General features: G+C 47.3%; 1 protein-coding gene across 1 annotated transcript in view; it reads left to right on the forward strand.

Moving 5' to 3' along the window:
• Window positions 1–17,752, forward strand: part of DAAM1 (dishevelled associated activator of morphogenesis 1) — a 94,469-nt gene that overhangs the window by 23,700 nt on the left and 53,017 nt on the right. Inside the window, exon 3 of the mRNA XM_054161714.1 lies at window positions 14,424–14,647. Coding sequence (XP_054017689.1) covers window positions 14,465–14,647 — 183 coding nt within the window. The 5' untranslated portion in view covers window positions 14,424–14,464. The remainder of the gene's footprint in view (window positions 1–14,423; window positions 14,648–17,752) is intronic.

The raw sequence follows: 17,752 nt of genomic DNA on the forward strand, positions 1-17,752 counted from the left end.
TCTACTGAATTAAAGGTGACTTTTCAGTTCTCCAGGTAGCCCCCACTTGAGCTGGAGGGACAGCAACAGAAAGCCTCCAGGCCTATCCTGACAACATGGGGTATTTTAGGATGCAGCACTTAGCTCTATGGTGATTAACAGCATCTTCTCTTGACATCTGCAGGTTTAGATGAAGCTGTAAGAGCCTGGGCAGTGGTGGGAGAGAAGTCTCACTAGAAATCTTCATCTGGTTTGAAACAGAGACAAGCAATGACTTCCAATTAATTTCCCCTGCATCTTCTTCTCTTCTGTCCCAGCTTTGTGTCTTCAATGACAGATCAAAAAAACTGTGTGCAAGAGCCCCAAATTAATCCCCTCCTCTTTTAAAGGTGCTGCAGAGCTCCAAGAGGGTCTTTTCTCTTTGCTTATTGCTCCTAATTTCAGTGATAAAAGGCCTTAGAAGGCCTTTTCAGGTTCACCTCTGGCCAGCTGGATGTTGTCCTGCCCTTCAGCCAGCATTGTGTTGGTATTAACATCCACACAGCCCAGAAGGTGACTGGTTTTCCTTCATCTGGTCCTTTCCCCAATCAGTTTATAGTAGGTGATAGCAAAATTCATCCATCTTTGGCCGTGTGGCAGGCTTGGCAAGTCCCCCCCAGCCCATCTGTACACTTAAAGTCAAGATGGCTGGCATTAGCCTTATTGTTTGGCCAAATGTATGCAGAGATATCACAGCTTAGATTTGTTACAGATGGGTTTCTGGATATAGTCTAAGGCATTCTGCCAGCCAGTTTTATATCTGTGTAGAAGTGATTGGCATCCCTATAAATAAAGCTGCTGTGGGGTTATAAATCTAAATATACTTATTCATTATATTATTTTTACATCTCAAAGGGGTTGTCATCCTGGGTTATCATAAGCAAAGCATGCTCTTTGCATGTGTGTTACCCACAGCTCCAGAAATGCAGCTTCTGAGGCTTTGAAACGCTTTTTGTCTTGAAAATTATCTCTGTGTGTGTGTGTGTGTGAACTATCCGTGAGTCTCTGTGCCATGGTGGGATGAAGGACTTCATCACTAGGAATGACTCAGTCCTGGAGGCTGTTGTAGACAGAGTGATTGTAAATACAGGAATGTGAATTCTGGGTTTTTGGCTCACAAATGAATATGACTTTGCTGTATATATAGTCCCCATAGTCAAGCAAATACTCTTAGTCTGGCTCTTTTGGTGCTACAAAGGAGTCCTCCAATAGCGTCTCCATCCTCATCCTCTCAGGGAGTTTCACAAAGGGTTTCTTCCCCTTGCACTGTGGGCTGGGCTGCATGGGAAAGGGAGTCTTTCCACCTTGTTTGACCACCCTTGCTGTTGTTTTGGCTACAGGAGCAAGGAAAAATGCCCACCAGACCAGCTTCAGGCACTGCCATGAACTGGGGAGGTTCAGAGCTGGAGGGAGAACCCAGCCAGCCGCCCATGCAGCCAGGCAGTGACACAGGCGCTGGTAAATCTGGCTTGGCCTCTGAACAGGCTTAGGAAAGCACTGCGAGCTGCAGCCTCCAGTTTCTTTGGGTTTATTTTCCTTCTCCTTTCAAAGCATTTGAATATTCATTCAGGAAATGATGAAGACCAGAGCATATGTGCCTGAGAGGCAGAATATCAGCCACCACACTTTCCTTAGTAATAATGTGCATCATTGAAAGTGGACCTGTGATTTTTAGCTTGGTTTCCTAATGAAAGGAAGCTTTAAAGTTGGTCTGTCCATCTGCTTTTGCTTCCTACACTTCTGACACTGGCAATTCGTCAAATCCATTGGCTAGTTTTGTTCTGTCTTCCAGGCTGACTTTCATCTCAGATATGTGGAGCAAGTTTTGCCAAAGCAGGGATCAGGTTAGAAGGGTGTTGTGGAGACCTTTTACTAAAGGAAGGGATACAAAGAAAATTCAGTCTGTACTAGACACTGGTGAGCACACACAGAGGGAAATCTCCTCATTGTAAGTGGTTAGTTTGTTGGTATTCCTAGTGCTGCTTACCTCAATGAGTAGCAGGGTCAGGGCAGTCTTGTAGGATCTTCAGAGTCTGGTAGCAACATTGGCATGTCTTGACCCTTTGTTGGAGCTGGCTGGGCTGCAGGTCTCTGTGCCATTTGGCATTACAAAGACGGGAGGACAAGCTGCTAGTATTTGTCATCCTGAAGGTGGGAGCTGGACCATAGGGTTGAAAACCTCACCATCTTCCGACACTGGAAAGCTTAGCATAGCAGATGAACGGCAGATGGAGAGGAGAACCATTATTTCTGGTGCACAGTGGCTAAGTTATAGCTGCCTAGTGGAGGTAGAAGGTTGGCATCTGAGTTCTATCCTGGATGTATCTATCTGATGTTCTATCCTGGTGACATATGGCTTGGACAGGCTGGCTGCATTTAGAATTTAAATGAATCACCTTGCCTGGTGCAGGTAAGAGTGGAGGTGGTGCTGACCTGCTGTGTGGCTAGTGCCAGCAAATAGGGAGGTGGTGGCCTCAGTGACTGATGTCCTGCTGCAGACTGGCACTATGGGAACTCCTTCCTTCCCAAACCAGCAAATGGTTCCTGATTGGCACACATTACCCAGAGTCTAGGCATCCTATTGTGGGTGCCCAGAGCATCCATAAGGTAGTCTGGAGGCTTTGATTTGAGCAGCTGTGCTCCAAGCTGCTGGGAACCAGCTGCTGCTAGATGGGTCCTACAATGGTGTGCAAGATCCTTGCATCATCTTATCTCTTACAAGGGGGAAGGGAGAAACCTTGTAAGACCAGCCACATGCTTCTGTGGCAGGGATGCAATGGGGTGCAAATAGGACTCAGTCTTCACTGTGTTCCTGGTGAGCTGCCAGATGTTTGCATATCTGCCTGGCTTTTACTGGTGGGTGTCAATACATTTTTCCATGCCTGGTTTTTGTTTTCTGCCAGAGCTGGAATTCTATGCAGTGTTGTTTTTATCTTTGTTTGTTTGTTTGTTTGGTGGTTGGTTTTGTTTGTTTGTTTGGGTTTTTTTTAGTCTTCATTTGGTGCCTTAGTGAGAACACTGCTGAAGTACTGGGAGCCCAAACTAAACCTGTCTATTATGGGCTACCCGATTAGACGCCATGGTAATAAGCATTTGAATCTAAAGCTAGATTAGGCAGGGAGCAGTCTGGGGCTGGATTTGCATAGCACACATTCCTTTTCCATATGACGTGTTGGTAAATCTACTGAAAGTGAATTTAGAAGGCACTGGCGTGCTCCAAGTGCTCCTATTGATGTATGTGTTGCTCTCCCCATGAGGCACTCAACTGGTCAAAAAATGTTTGTGATTGCCTGAAAGATGCTTTTTTGATACCCCTCCTACTCTCATGGCTCATGTTGCAGTCAGTGGGAACAGGTAGCTCTCACCAGCTCTAAAAACCTGCATAAATGGGGGATTGAAAGTTTATATTTGTAGAGAGAGTGATTTCAGGGTGTTTCCTCCTCCTGTGGTATCTCTGATTTTGGACAAAATTTTCAGGCACCTGAACCCGGTTTGTAGCTTCTTCGAGCTTTCATTGCAGTGTTATGGGTCTTGTGTTGGAAAGTGCTGCAAAGATTTGTTATCCAAAAAGCAATTGAGTTCCCTTCCTCTGTGAACAGTCATGAAACTGTGGGTGATCTCAAGGTCACTCTGTCTTTGAGTTATTTTGTTAGCATCTGTTTAGGGCATCCAAACGGCAGTGTTTATTTGGAGCAATGGCCTACCAAGGTTAGACATGGAGGAAGATGTTTTTCGAGGTTTAGGGAAGTGGCTAAATACCAAACCTGCAGGTAGAGGTTTGAGATGGAAGTCCTGGATGTTGGAGGTTGTGGATGTTCTTGTTCCGTTGCAGGGAGAATTTGGGATGGATGTGCTTGTGCTAAGAGCTAAGCAGTGAACAGCCTTACCCAGCCTGCTCTCATGGCAACCTCTGTCTTGTGGCAAAGTGTAGAGCAGCGGTACTTTTGGGGGTCTTGGCAGAGATGCTCTGGCATTGTTGCAGCCCCCAAGCCAGTGGCTTTGCTTTGTTGTCGTCAGGGTTCTGCTTAGCCACTGTGGGAGCCTGATGAATGTGATTCGCGCCACTTGAAGCCTTTGCTTGGCTGGCTTATGAACCCTGTAGCATGGACATGAGGAAGCAGAAATTGAAGAATAGGCCTCAGCTCATTGGGTTTCAAGCTCTTTTAGACCTGCTGGACTTCATTATCAGTGGCATTTTCTGGCCCATACTGAAAGACATGGCGAGCTGGTTAATGGAAAGTGGTTCCTATCAGCAGTGATTCCTATCCTCCACCCTGGTCAAGTGGTTCCTATCAGTCCTATCAGCCACCTCTGCTACTGGAAGTATTTCACCTTCAAAGCTGCTAAAGGAATGGGAGTGTATTTTGGGGTGCTGGGGATGCACTTTCTCACTGAAGAGCTGGATGGACCTGATGCCAGTCAAATAAATTGCCCTGAAGCCATGGAAGGAGGTGAGCTTTGAAGGAATGTCATGAAGGTGCTGATCACCAGTGGTTCTGTGATGTTTTGCCAATGTGGCAGATGTGAAGACTTCTGTAAGACCCTACCACAACTGGAGCTCAGGAACCCTCAAAGAGGTGAAGTCCTCTCTTGCTTCAGATTATAAGTAAATCAGACTTGTGTTGATGGGAAAAGCGCTTTCATTTTGCTGGCCTAAGTGACGCGCTCCAAGCCCAAGCAGGAAGTCATCTGCAGGGAGGTGTCAGCTTAGAAAGAGCCAGGAGGACTGGTTTGAAGGCTCAGGAAGGCAAATGAAATGATGGTGTTGAACCATGAAGCATCTCTGCTGAGACAGCGATGTTGCACACAGGAGGGAGCTGATGGATGGAAGAGGACAGAGAATGGTGCTGTACCCTGGTAGGAATGGGTGACATTGTGGCTTTCTGAGCCCATGTTGTGCCTGCAGTGGCTCTTGGGAGGATAAGTTTTGCTTGTGGGTGTGTCTGGAGTGTGACTACTCCCAAATATATGAACACCCAGACTGCCCTCCTGTAGCAGATGAGATTAAATTAAAACTCAAACACAGTTGTCTTCTCTGAGCCTCTCAGGATCCTCTTGTGTCACTTTTTCAAGTAGTTCTATGCAGCTGTGAGGCTGAGAATTTTCCTTTTTAATGAAAAGAGATCAGTGTGTAAATCTCTACAGGGATGGGACACTTGCTTTGGAATTTGCGGTGGGTGCCATGTGAAGGCCTGCAAAGACAAGAAATCCACTTCTGCAGTAGCCCTGGCTGGGAGGTGGCTGCTGTCACTGTGATACTGCCCCTTCACGCGAGATTTCCTCAGCGGAAAGTTTGCTCTAGTTGGAGTGAGGAGGCTTATTTTGTAAGCAGAATATAGAGATGGAGGCAGGCAGGATGCCTGCAGCCTAAGGGATGCTATGGATGTCCTGTATGGACTTCAGAGTGTCTGGGGAAAACCAGATTTGATTAAATCAGTGCACAAAAGAAAAGAAAATATAACAATCCTGTATGCATTCTCAGTGTGTTTAAATTTGGTTTGTATTGATGCTGCTGATGCTGATACTTTACTGGATTAAGCATGAAAATAGCCCCTATTGATTTTTAAATGCATCCCCTTGGGACCTCCACTGGACACATTTTCCCCTCTGGATGCTTCTGCCGGGAAAGAGGAACCTGCTTTCAGTCCATTCTCCGCAGCAATGGGACAGATGGCTTTGGCATGAGCCCTTCCTTGCTTCCTATCATCGATGGGAGGCAGGATAGTTAGGTAGTTAAACAACGTGCCTCTCTTAAGACAGGTCCTTCAAACTGGAGATGGTGGCTTTGAGCAGCTGTCATGTGGGTGGGTTTGCCCATTGTCATGTGGCATGGGATGATGCAGCTCCACCCTGGTCAAAGCAGGGCTTTTGCCATAAGCTACATCATGTTGCATCCACATAAAAATATATATAGTCAAGCCTTCCAGTTGCATCCACATAAAAAATATCTAATTAAGCCTTCTGGTTAGCCTCCCTTGCTGTGCTCACCTGCTTTTCTTTATTAGGTTTCAATGCAAACAGTCTTTTAGTGTAATGTGACAAAAATCACTGCTTTTTCCGAGGCCTGCTGGGAGCAGGTGCTGTGTTGGGATCACGTTGTGCCTGATGTGAGCTCACAGATACTGTTTTTCAGCATTCATCTGCTGAAGCACGGGGAGGTATTCGTGTTGCATTGTAAGGAAGGTGGCCAGTGGGCTGTTTCTGCCATCAGACATATTTATCAAGGAATTCTCAACCCCAGGTTTGTACTTCAGGGGAGAAAAAAAAATCACTCTGGATTAACATCAGGATTTAAAATCTTTGAAGGGAAATCATCATTGCAGATGGGACAGCTGAGAGATCTGACAAGTGTGTTTTGTTTGCTTTGGGCGCTGTCTGGACTGCAAGTTTAATGATATCTTGAAGTTTAATGATATCTACCCTTTGGAAGCTGCTGTTAGGAAGGACTCCTATTTACAGCAGCCTCCATTTACAGCACCCAGTTTCCATTTTGAAAAAGAAAAAACCCAACTTGCTAGGCACCACAAGCTGCATGGACACAAGTGGTTCCAGTAGCCTCACCTTGAGTGTTGGATAATAGTAAAAATCTCCAAACATAGTTCAAAAATAGCCCATCAAAAGTTAGCCAGTAGCTTCTTCTTGCCCAGCCTTGGTGGTGGCCCCGTGGCAGATGTTGCTGTGCTGATGGTCTGGAAGCATCTGCTACCAAACAACTTGGAAACCCCAGTTTGTGAAGCCAAATTAATTAAGAAGCTTTAGGAGAGGAAAAACCTGCCTACCTTCCTCTTTGGTTTTATGCTTGGAGAGCCTGTCTCACCCTGAGGATTACTGCTGAAATGGGGAGCAGTGAAATGGAAAGCTCAGCAGTGAGGCTTTGCATATGATAAACCAAAGTCACGGCCCAATATTCATTGGAGGAGCAGGCGGGTGGGGGAAGTTAAAAAAAGGAGGAATTAAATTAAAGGAAGGTTTTTATTGAACTATTGTTCTCCAGGAAAAGGCTAATTGGCAAACAAATCTCCTCTTCCAGTGGGAAATACAGTTCCTCATTCCCTGCTTGCCAGTCTGTTGAGTATTTGTTGACAAAGGCTTTGCATTGTCAGAGGGAGTAGTCAGAATGATCTCGGAAATGAAGCAACTGTAATCCATGTCCTTTCTGATGGAGGGGGAAACACTGAGCAGCGAGGTCCCCTTGCAGTGGCTGGGATGGGAGGTGGTCCTGGCACCCAACATCTTGGGGAGTTTCTTGTATGGATGATAATGTGTAACTTGTGATGTACTGGGATAGGCTTCACAGCTTGGTACTAACAGCCTCCTGGAGGTCTTTTGTACTTTGTGTGACTGTTTGCCTCCCAGTTAGGGATAAAGCATGTGATGGAAACGGAGCAGGTCTGGATGTTGGTTTGCCCTTGTGCTGGATGTGGAGCCAGGATGGAGGAGGATGCTAGCTTGGGGGTGCTCAGCCATGCTGTATCAGCCCCCTGAGCTGCTCAGGGGTCTTGCATCCCTGTCTTGAGTGGTTTTGGCCTCAAAGGATGCCTTGGTGTCACCCGACCCAGATACCCACAAAGGTTTCCTGAGAAACTGTGTTCAAATGGCAAAGGACAACCTTTGTGAGGGTCTTCTCAAGACTGTGGTCTGTGTCAGGAGAGCCCCAAATAGGTGCTAATCCCTTCCTGTGCATGACCTGGGCTCTGAAAGGGTGCCTTTGAGCCCCATTGCAATGCATTGCCAGCAGCTGCCAGCCCAAAACAAGAGTGAGATGAGTAGAGCAGTGGGAGAGATGGACCTCCCCATCACCTTTCCTTTCTGCACTGCCTTTTGAAGCCAAGCTGGGACACAGAGAGGACAGGGGGATGCTCCAGCATCCTTCCTGGAACGTCCATCTCCTCCACCTGCCTGCCTCTGCCTTCCTACAAAGTCTCTTGGGCTTCATCTACCTCCAACAAGTGTTGTGCCTGGGCTTCAAGATGCAAAATGTTCAGTGGATTTAGGGGAAGAATACATGACTTGCAAACTCTTTTTCCTTCTATACCTGACCCATCCCACTTTTTGGTTTGCTTCTGCAAAAGGGCGACAACCCTACTGCTGGAGGAAAGGCATATGTGCACTTGTAGAATTGGGTCGTTTAGCACCTGCTGAGGATTAAGAAATACATATATTTATATAGGTTTCCAAACTGAGTCTTCTCTGTGGTTCCAGGCTTGTTCCTGAAATAAATGGCATTTGCAGAAGCTGATTTGCTGGAGCTCCTGTAAGAAGTGGTCTGTGGTGGTTTAGAGGATCTGGTGCCGGCACTCAGTTTGTCACTGTTTAAGCTGACCCTTGTGGTGGAGAGCTCATAACCTCCTTTGGTGTTATTGTGCTGCTTGCTGTCTAGGTGACTGGGAAACTTCCAGCAGGGTTAGGGTTTTTATCCCCAAAAACTAAAAAAAGTTCTGCTCCAGCAGCATCTTCTCTGTTTGGATTCATCCATGCACTGAGCTGTGCTGGTCTCTGCCACTGCAGCAGGCTAAAGGGCTACACAGGGATCTCCAGGGCAGCTCCTGCTGTAGAATATGAATGCTGTAAGCCTTCAGGATCTTCTCCTTGGACGCAAGTTTATCTGCATGCCCTGGGACAGACGTGGTCCTGCCATGCACCAGCAGCCATCCCCTGCTCTGAACTTTCGCCGGCTTGCCAAACCAAGCAGCGCTGCTCCGAGGATTGATTTCAGTTGGAGAGCATTCAGACAGATCTCCTCTCACCCTGCTGTGCACCATGCTCTTCTCCCCAAAACTGGATTGCAGAGTCAACAGCATGTGTGCTTTCCTGGCAGCGAGTGAGCTTGCACACTGGAGAGGTGACTTCCAAGCCAAGCTGCGATGTTCTTGCAGTGCAGTGGAGGTGGTTGCTCTTTTTCCTGGGCAGCATCACTAACACCTCTAGGTGGGAGAGCCCCATGAAGATGTGTGCGAAAAAATTCCTTCCAAGCACCTCCATTGCTTGCAGTAGGTGTAAGTTGTGTTTAGATGAAAAAAGGAAGACTCTTTCTGGTGTGCTGCAAATATGTGCAACAAAACTAAACATGTGCACGTGGAAGTGTTTACTGGCTCTGTGAATGCACTGGTTTGCTTTGAGTTTTCTTTTTTTGTTGTTGGGTTTTTTCCCTGATTTTTTTTTTCTTCTATTGAGCCCCTGAAGTTCATCTGCCCCTGAGCAGCAGCATTAACCATTTTTCTGCAAGAAAGGAGGCCCAGATGTACACTTCAGGTTGTGATGAATGCGCAATAAAAGGAAAGAATACAAAGAAGAGGCAACACGTTTTAGGGGAGCAGTGGGTTTCTGGCAGATGGGGCTTGCCCGGTGTGAGCTGAGAGCCTGTGACTGCAGCCAGCTCCTGCTAGCATCCATCGGGTACCGGGCAGCCCAGGCAAGATTTGGAGATGCAAAACCCTCTTTGTTGTGTTCGTGGAGTATAACAGCATTTCTGGAAAGATGGAAAAGTATCTGGGGTAATTCAGGATTTGGCAGCTATATATATAAATCCATGAAACCCGAGTCTTGGAGATTTGCTTATGCTGAATATTATGTCTCTTGTGATTTAGTGATGACTCAGGCACCTCCTGGCAGATGATTTTCCTGTGGTGTCACAGGAAAGGTCCTGTCCCCATCTCTTTTCATGGCTACTGTTCCACGGGTGGATGGGGAAAAGGCAATTCTCAAACAGGGTAAAGCCTTTTAGCTGAGTGTTTTGTTTTTTTCCTCTCTCCTGCAAATATGCAAGGATTCCCACCAAACACATTCCCCTCCCCTCCAGGCAGCCTGTGCCTGAATACAGCTTTACACTACACTACTAAGCCCTATGAGAAGAGGCTGAGGGATTGTTTAGCCTGGAAAAGAGGAGGCTCAGGGGTGACCTCATTGCTCTCTACAACTACCTGAAAGGTGGTTGTAGCCAGGAAGGGGTTGGACTCTTCTCCCAGGCAACTAGCACCAGAACAAGAGGACACAGTCTCAAGCTTCACCAGGGGAAGTTTAGGCTCAAGGTGAGGAGAAAGTTCTTCAGTGAGAGAGTCATTCATCATTGGAATGGGCTGCCCAGGGAGGTCTCTTCCAACCTCAGTGATATTGTGATACACTGGAGAAAGAGGTTTTTGGAAATTGTCGTGGCCAAATAGCTTGTGGCCAAAAAATCTTCCTGGTTGCTTTTAATGACCATGCCAGGGATGCTGGCACCATGTTCAACACAAGGTCTGTGCCAGAGGTGCTGGTGATGGGCTCAGATCTTTTAGGCTTCCGTGTTGGAGGGAAGGTGGCTCCTGATTACGGGAAAGCAATCCTGTTTCTGGACTTGTCATCCATGCTGTGGACAGGCTCGGTTTCAAAGTTTTTGTTTTAAAAATGAAACAATACTTGGATGCCCTTCACTAAAAGGTGTGTGGGGGGGTTTTGCACTGGCTTTAATGCAAACATGAAACAGAGCAGCACTTCCTGGTCTTGACAGGGGTGAACTCAAAAGCTTCTGCCTGGTCATACAGGCAGAGCATTACTCACATATTTTTGGAGGGCTCATAACTGAGGCCAAACCAAAGAAGAGTTCATGTTAGTAAGCATACCCAAGGAGGGTTCTGGCTGTCTTGAGTACATAAGGTAAAAACCACAAATAAAGGTACTCAGGGAAATAAACCTTTGATGCTTCTAAGGGGATGCTTCAAATGTACAACTACTTTGAAAAATGCCATGAGGCCATCCAGATTCTATTGCTGTGGGGGCACAAATGTAACTTGCAGTGGGAGGAAAATCATCTGGAAGTGTGTGTTTGAAAAAATAATACAGTGTTGCTGCTCTTGCACAAAAACACTCTCTCCTTGTGCAATGCACTGAAATAAAGCTCCTTGTCGACAAAGAGCTCACTCGGGATCCTGCATCCTTGTTTTGGAAGGGGATGGGAAAGGAGCCAGAAAAACAGCACTTTAATATTCACATTTGAGGGTTTAGCTCCTTGCTTCTGGGCAAGTTTGCAGGCGGGTGTGAAGGGGAGTGTGCATGCTCCTTTGCATGTGTTTGTGTCCTGGCTGGGTATTTTTAGGCTGCAGACCGCAATGCTGCAATACCGGTGCTGGCTCTGGACCAGCTCGTTGGGGCATCGGTCACAGACAGGCTTTGGCAGCGCCTTGCTCCACACAGGCTAATTTAGCTTGCTGAGGAGGCTGTTGAATATGCAAGCGGTAATTGCTGCTCTCTTTTCCTTAAAGCAAAGGCGGAAGCAACACCAGGGTCCAATTTTCTGCTAATGACAGATTTCATTTAGGCACTGCTCAGGGCGATTGAGGCTGGATCCTTCTTTTAGGACTGGGGAAAACAACAAAACTTGTCTCTCTCTGTATGGCTCAGCTGCAGCCTATGGCCTCACTCGTGCATGGGGACCTTTGTTAGTCCTGCTCACGTGCATTGGCTAAGCTGCTTCTTCTCATCCTCTTCTCCTTGGGCTTCCAGGCTAAGCCCCTCACACACACATTTCCACCCTTGTTTCTGTGAAAGTGAAGTTTTTTGGGAATGATTCAGCTCCATCAGTCTTTCCTTGGGACTCAAGAGTTTGGCTAGAACTTCTCTCAATGACCCTTCCCATCTAATCTTCCCTGGCTCTGTACATACAGGGGCAATTAAACTTAATTTATTCTGGCCTGCTCAACAGTAAAGGCCAGAAGGCACTATTAGATCACCATCTCACTTAAATGTATTGATCTAATTAGTGCTCAAAGGTACAAATGGGATGTGGGAGCAGGTCACTTAACATCTGATGCTGTGTGGAACCGGTCCCTTCTGCTCTTCTTAACAGAAGCCTCCAGGTTGCCAGGGGCTGTCAGTTTTTCTCCACGAATAACTGATTTCTGCAGGATTTGCAGGGAGGAGAAGGCCGTGTAGCTGGACTTGTTCTGATGGTGCAATCTGTGCCGTCTGCAGCTCTCCACAACCTGCCAGGGAGATGTGTTTTTATTTTGATCCATCATGTCAATGAATATTCATCAGCCTTCTGAAGGTGTAATGCTATTTGCCTGGTAGCTAACATACTCTCTCTCTTACCATTTTTAGCCTTGGTTGTTAACACACCACAGCCCACTCAGCCTGCTCTGTAGAGTGGTTTGGTTTTATAATTGTGTATAAATGAAAATGAGGAACCTCAAGAGCTTCAGAGCTGGAAGCAGCTCAGAATTACCTTGTCTTGGTTGCTACACGACTGTCTGCTCTAAAGCCCAAAATAAGATCTTGCCTTTTTGTCTGTCACTCAAACTCCTCCTAAAACATTGGCAGGAGCATTTATCTCTGAAGAGCAGGTGGTGTTCTGATAAAAAGCTTTCCATACGTTTTTGCATGCCTAAGCGAGAGCTTGTCCGTAGCAGCAGGTTTCAAGGACGAGGTTGACGTGCTGGAAAGGGGATGGAAAACATACCATGGAAGAGGAGAATGAGTTAGTTTGCTCCTGACCAGCTGCATGAGCAGTGCGACCATACACATGGAGTGGAAATGACCAAGTGGCCAAAATCTGCACTACTGAGGATGTGCTAGTCTGGATTGAGCACCTGCACCAGGCAGGAAGCACTGGGCAGCCACCACCATCTGCCTCTGTGCCCTGCCCCTCCTGGCTCTCTAAAATGTAAACCTGCAGTGTTTTCTTATGTTTTGGAGGACACAGAGATCTACGTGCCTTTGCTTTTTTGTTTCCTTTCCTCCTTTAGGAAAGAAACTCCCCAGCAGGTCCCAAGCTCCTCCTAAGACCGAAGGGATGCCAGCAGGCTGCTAATGGATTTGCTGCGGTGCTGGCTGCTGGGAAGCACGATGAGAGAGATTTCATGGCAGCTGAAATTCCACCAGTGACTGCATTTCTCTGCATGCAAGATGCTAAATGTGAAATGAGATTTGGGGCTTCTGGGGAAGGGAACCCTCCAGACTTGGTACAGAGCAGCTGCACAGCCTGAGATTATCCCCCATGAAGACCCAATAACCGTTTCCCATCATTCATGGTTCAGCAGATGATTACACCATGTGCTAAAAATATGCAATCGAAGACAATTTCAAGGGTCAGATCCTCCTCCATTAAAGTAATGTGGGTAAAGCCTGAATTTTCTGCAAGATTCTTATTTTGGGAAGGCAGTAATTGCCTTGCAGGCAGTGGGGCATGGTCTGACCCCAGGTCTGTCCCCATCCTACCTCCTGCACTGCCTTTCCCCGGGGTGTGGCGGCTGTTTGTTTGGATATATAAATCCATATCTGGAGAGCAGTGGCTGGCTCTAGGGAGATGAGACACTCCTCTCAAAATGCTGATCTTTTTTACCAAGTCTCTTCATAGTTTTGTTAACAAATCTGAGTCATCCATATTTCAGCATTAACCTTGGCTGTTTGTCCTGTCTCTTAACATCTCAGCATCTTGTTTTGCAGAGATAAAATATGTGGGTGTGTGGCTTTTTAAGAAGCCTAAACATTTGTCTTATAACTTCTCTATCTAGCTGGTTGATTTTTCTCGTTAGGGAGTTTCTCTGCTGTCCACATTCCTTGTGGTTGGCCCTCCTCTTGTATTGTTGACTTAGTCCTAATTTTGAAGCAGTATTTGCCTGATGCTTGCTGTTATCATCTGGGCAAGGCACGTGCCAGTTGCCCTGAGCTTTGCTCTCAACTTGAGTTTCAGAAAAGAGCAAAACCCAAATGACTGCTGGCATGAGTGATACCCAATGTAGGCATTGTGTATGAGAGTCAGGGCTGCTGGCACCGTGTGATTTTTATCAGCTGAAATTGTGTCTTGTAAATATTTACTGGAATTTCAAGTAGGGTTTATCTAATTAAAGCCAACTAAAACTTTCCATGAAAAAGAGCTGCCCAACCAGCAGCTGCTGGTGGATGTTTAGGGACACATTTAAGAGCTGGGGGGAGATAACAGAATGTTTTCTCAGCTCCAGTGCCGTCTGTGGCTTGGGATATCCTGAGCCACATAAGGTCTTCAAGCACTGAGTCACCCGTGCTGAGGACCTGGTGGCTCTGAACACATCCAGCTGTTCCAGGCTCCTGGCTGGACTGTGACAAGGGCTGGCCTGGCTGCCATGAAATGAGAAGGCTGGTGAGGATCTGCTGGGTTTTGCAGCAGCGGTGGGGGTCCACCTCCCTCTCTCCACAGGGATGGTAAGGCACCCCCTTACCTGTGCTGGCTTCAGCACAAGGCAAATGCATCTTTTTCATTCACGCAATTGTCAAGATTGCCAGGGACGTAAATGTCAAATCCGAGCAGAAATATTTGGCACATAAAGCAACTGTCTCTGCTCTTCCCCTCTGTACTGAGCGCGTGGGTGGCTTTGATTCCTCCTCCCCTCGGCAGGACAAGAGTGCATGACCGCAGGGCCCACGCTTGAGCCTCCTCTCTTCTGTTCCCCCAGGATCTAGTGCCCAGGAGGGAGGGACGCAGAGGATTTTGACCATGGCTCCAAGGAAGAGGAGCAGTCGGGGGATCTCCTTCATCTTCTGCTGCTTTCGCAGCAGTGACCACCCTGAGATCACATACCGGCTGCGCAATGACAGCAGCTTCGCCCTGCAGACCATGGAGCCCGCGCTGCCCATGCCGCCAGTGGAGGAGCTGGATGCCATGTTCACCGAGCTGGTGGTAAGTAGGATGCTCTTTATTTTCTTTTCCTCCTTTTTTTCCTTTTTTTTTTCCTTCCCTCCTCTCCTCTTTCTAGTCTACCCAGGCTTAATTTTGAGTTTTCAGGAAAGCTTTTCTGTAAAGAGAGGATCAGGAGCTGTTGTTACACATGACTGCACTGAACCTTGAGCTCAAATCTTGCCAGTTTGGGATAGTTTCTTCTGAGAAAACCTTGGCTTCTCAGAGGAGGGCTTGGGGGTCTGTTTGACTTCACACATCTCCAGCGTGATGCAGGGCTATTCAAACTGGAAAATAAGTTATTCCTTACAGCTGGAAAGTGACTTTACTTGCTGGGTATTCTGCTTCTCAGAAATTTTGGGCTAACTTGAGATTTGGGAAGTGAGGATATAGTTTTTCTGTCCTCCAGTATCAAAACTGTGAAAGACAAGAATCAAAAAATAAGAGGATTGTCAGCCAAAAAGAGGCTTTAATTTCTTCTAAGCAAAACCATTTTGGAGGAGTTTGTTGGATCCAAAAGTGCTCCACTTTGATTCAGCAGTGAAATGGGGTTTCTCTGCAATGCTTTGATGAATAGAGGGAGCTGCTAGTTGGTCACAACTCATTGTATAGCATGTCCCAGTAGATGCCAGGCAGCATGGTTTTGGTGACCCTGGCCACTTGTTAGAGAGGAGTTCTAGGGTGCTTTATGAGAGCCAGTTTTGCCTATACAGCCTTCTCTGTGGGCAGGATGAGAAAACAGACTGGCACACACACCACATCATGGTGAGACCAAGACATCCCTGCATCAGGGCTTTTCTTGCAGCAGTCCTGCAAAACGCCGCTTGTCAGATTTGGTTAGTTCAGGTGGAGTAACTGCCTCTGTTTCATGTTTTTCTCCACTGATAACTTGGCCAAATCAGATTTTCCTGGGGAAATTCTTTCCCATGGAAAACTCTCCCAGTCCTGCAACCCAAGGCAGTGTAAAGGCTTGTGCTGCAGCTCAGGGTTGCCAGCCAGGCTGAAAGAGGCATTTATAGAGGCTCACATGCTGGGGCACATCAGCCCAGCCCAGGATTTTCAAAGCGTCTCCCATAAACCTAGGAGTACTTTGTTCAACTCTGGAGTCCTCAGCACAGGAAAGACATGGACCTGTTAGAGTGGGGACGGAAGAGGGCCATAAAAATGAGCAAAGGGCTGAAACACTTGGGCTGTGAGGAAAGGCTAAGAGTTGGAGTTGTTCAGCCTGGACAAGAAAAGGCTCTGGAGAGAGGTTGCATCATTTCAGTACTTAAAAGGGGCCTATAAGAAAGATGGAGACAGATTTTTTAGCAGTGCCTGTTGTGACAGGAAAAGGGGTAATGGCTTTAAACTAAAAGAGGGGAGATTTAGACTAGATACAAGGAAGAGAGTTTTTTACACTGAGGGTGGTGAAACACCGGCCCAGGTTACCATGAGAGGTGGTAGATGCCCCATCCCTAGAAACATCCAGGCCCAGGCTGGATGTGGCTCTGAGCACCCTGATCTAGTTGCAGATGTCCCTGCTTGTTGTAGAGGGTTGGAACTAAACGACCTTTAAAGGTCCCTTCCAATTCAAACCATTCTGTGATTCTCTGACTGTATGACATTCAGCCAGATGCGTGATGCAGAGCTGTGCTGCAGGGAACCACTGTTTGTGCAGTGAGGCAGGAGCCCTGTGACACTCGCAGGGACCAGTTGGGCCTGGGGCATGCCCTGGTGTGGCCCTTCTGCTCTCCATCCCATGCTTCTTGCTGTTTAGATTTTTTAGTTATTTTTTTTTCCCCTAGCAAAGGGTGGGAATAAGACTCAGAGGCAGCTGCTGCTACAGGGCATGATGGCAGCAGGAAGAGTGCTGGCTCTCTGGAGACTGGGGAGGGGGGCAGTGGGTACCCACTGTGCTCCTCTGCAAGCAGCTGCAACCCCTCTGGCTCCCCAAAAAAGCCATCAGGCAGATATTGACCCAAGGCAGAAACTGAGCTCTCCCATCTGGGACAAGTGAAGATGCAAATCTGCCCATTCCTCCATTACAACAGCTCCTTCTTGCTCTCAGTAACCTGTTGGTGTCAAGTATTAAATTTCAGCATTAGTTAAATGGTTTGGAAAGTGTCCCACTGCTTCTGTATAAACCCACTGTGTAACATTTGGAAGAGAGACAGAGAAATCATGCAGAGGCACAGGGCTGATTTTCATGCCTGTGAGAGCCCGATGCCATCCGACCCGTCATGCTTGACCATCCAGGACAGGATGCCTTGTGCCTGCGCTGTGGGACCAGGGCTCCTTCCAAAGTTCTCAGTTGTCTCAGTCGATTGGGTTGAGGAAAGTCAACCAGGCTGGAAGGGGATCTAGAGGCTTTGCCAGCTCAGGCTGGTCCCTGGCCAGTTCTTCTCTCACAGCTTAGTAGTGACTTTTCTGCCCCTTTTTTTCCCGTTAGGGACTCAGAGTGGCAGCGATGGAACACTTCAGGTCTGGGGTGGGCAGCATCTTTGGGGATGTTGGAGTGGTGTGTTTGACAACTGGGATGGACAATCCTCCCAGAGAAACCAACAATCTAGCAGGGTCCCTGCTTTGTGTATCCCAACCTGCTATGTATATGAAAGGCTAAATCTCTTTATTTTTGGAGCGACCTCACAAAATACTCTGTTTCTTCATGGGTTTTTAAGTGTGTCTGTTCATCTGAGTATAGCATGAGAAATTGGTGCTTGTCCCATGCCAGTGTCAGAGTGAGGGACTGAGCTGCAGAGGAATGTGGAGCATTTGACTCCAAGTTCAGCTCAAGGCTCGATCTGCTCTCCTGGTGTCTGTTTTATGGCCTGCTTTATGTTAGATGGACGCTTTGGATTTTAACTAGATAGTTCAATAGAACAGCTGGGGTTTTATTCTGTGTCCATGCAAGTGTTTCTTAGCAGGAGCAACAGGGAAATGAGGGATGTCGGTTTCTTTGCCTGGGCACCAACAGAAGCAATTAGCCTGTAAGAAGGGCCCAATTTCCATCCTGGGCTGCAGTGATGATGTGCCCTATCCCAGCCAGTGGTATGCAGCAGGCAAGGGCTTTTCCCCGGCTCAGAGCAGATGCAGATGTTGTGCTGTGGTCAATGACTGATCACTGCT

Source organism: Dryobates pubescens, chromosome 5 (genome assembly GCF_014839835.1).
Source record: "Dryobates pubescens isolate bDryPub1 chromosome 5, bDryPub1.pri, whole genome shotgun sequence".
NCBI lineage: Eukaryota > Metazoa > Chordata > Aves > Piciformes > Picidae > Dryobates > Dryobates pubescens.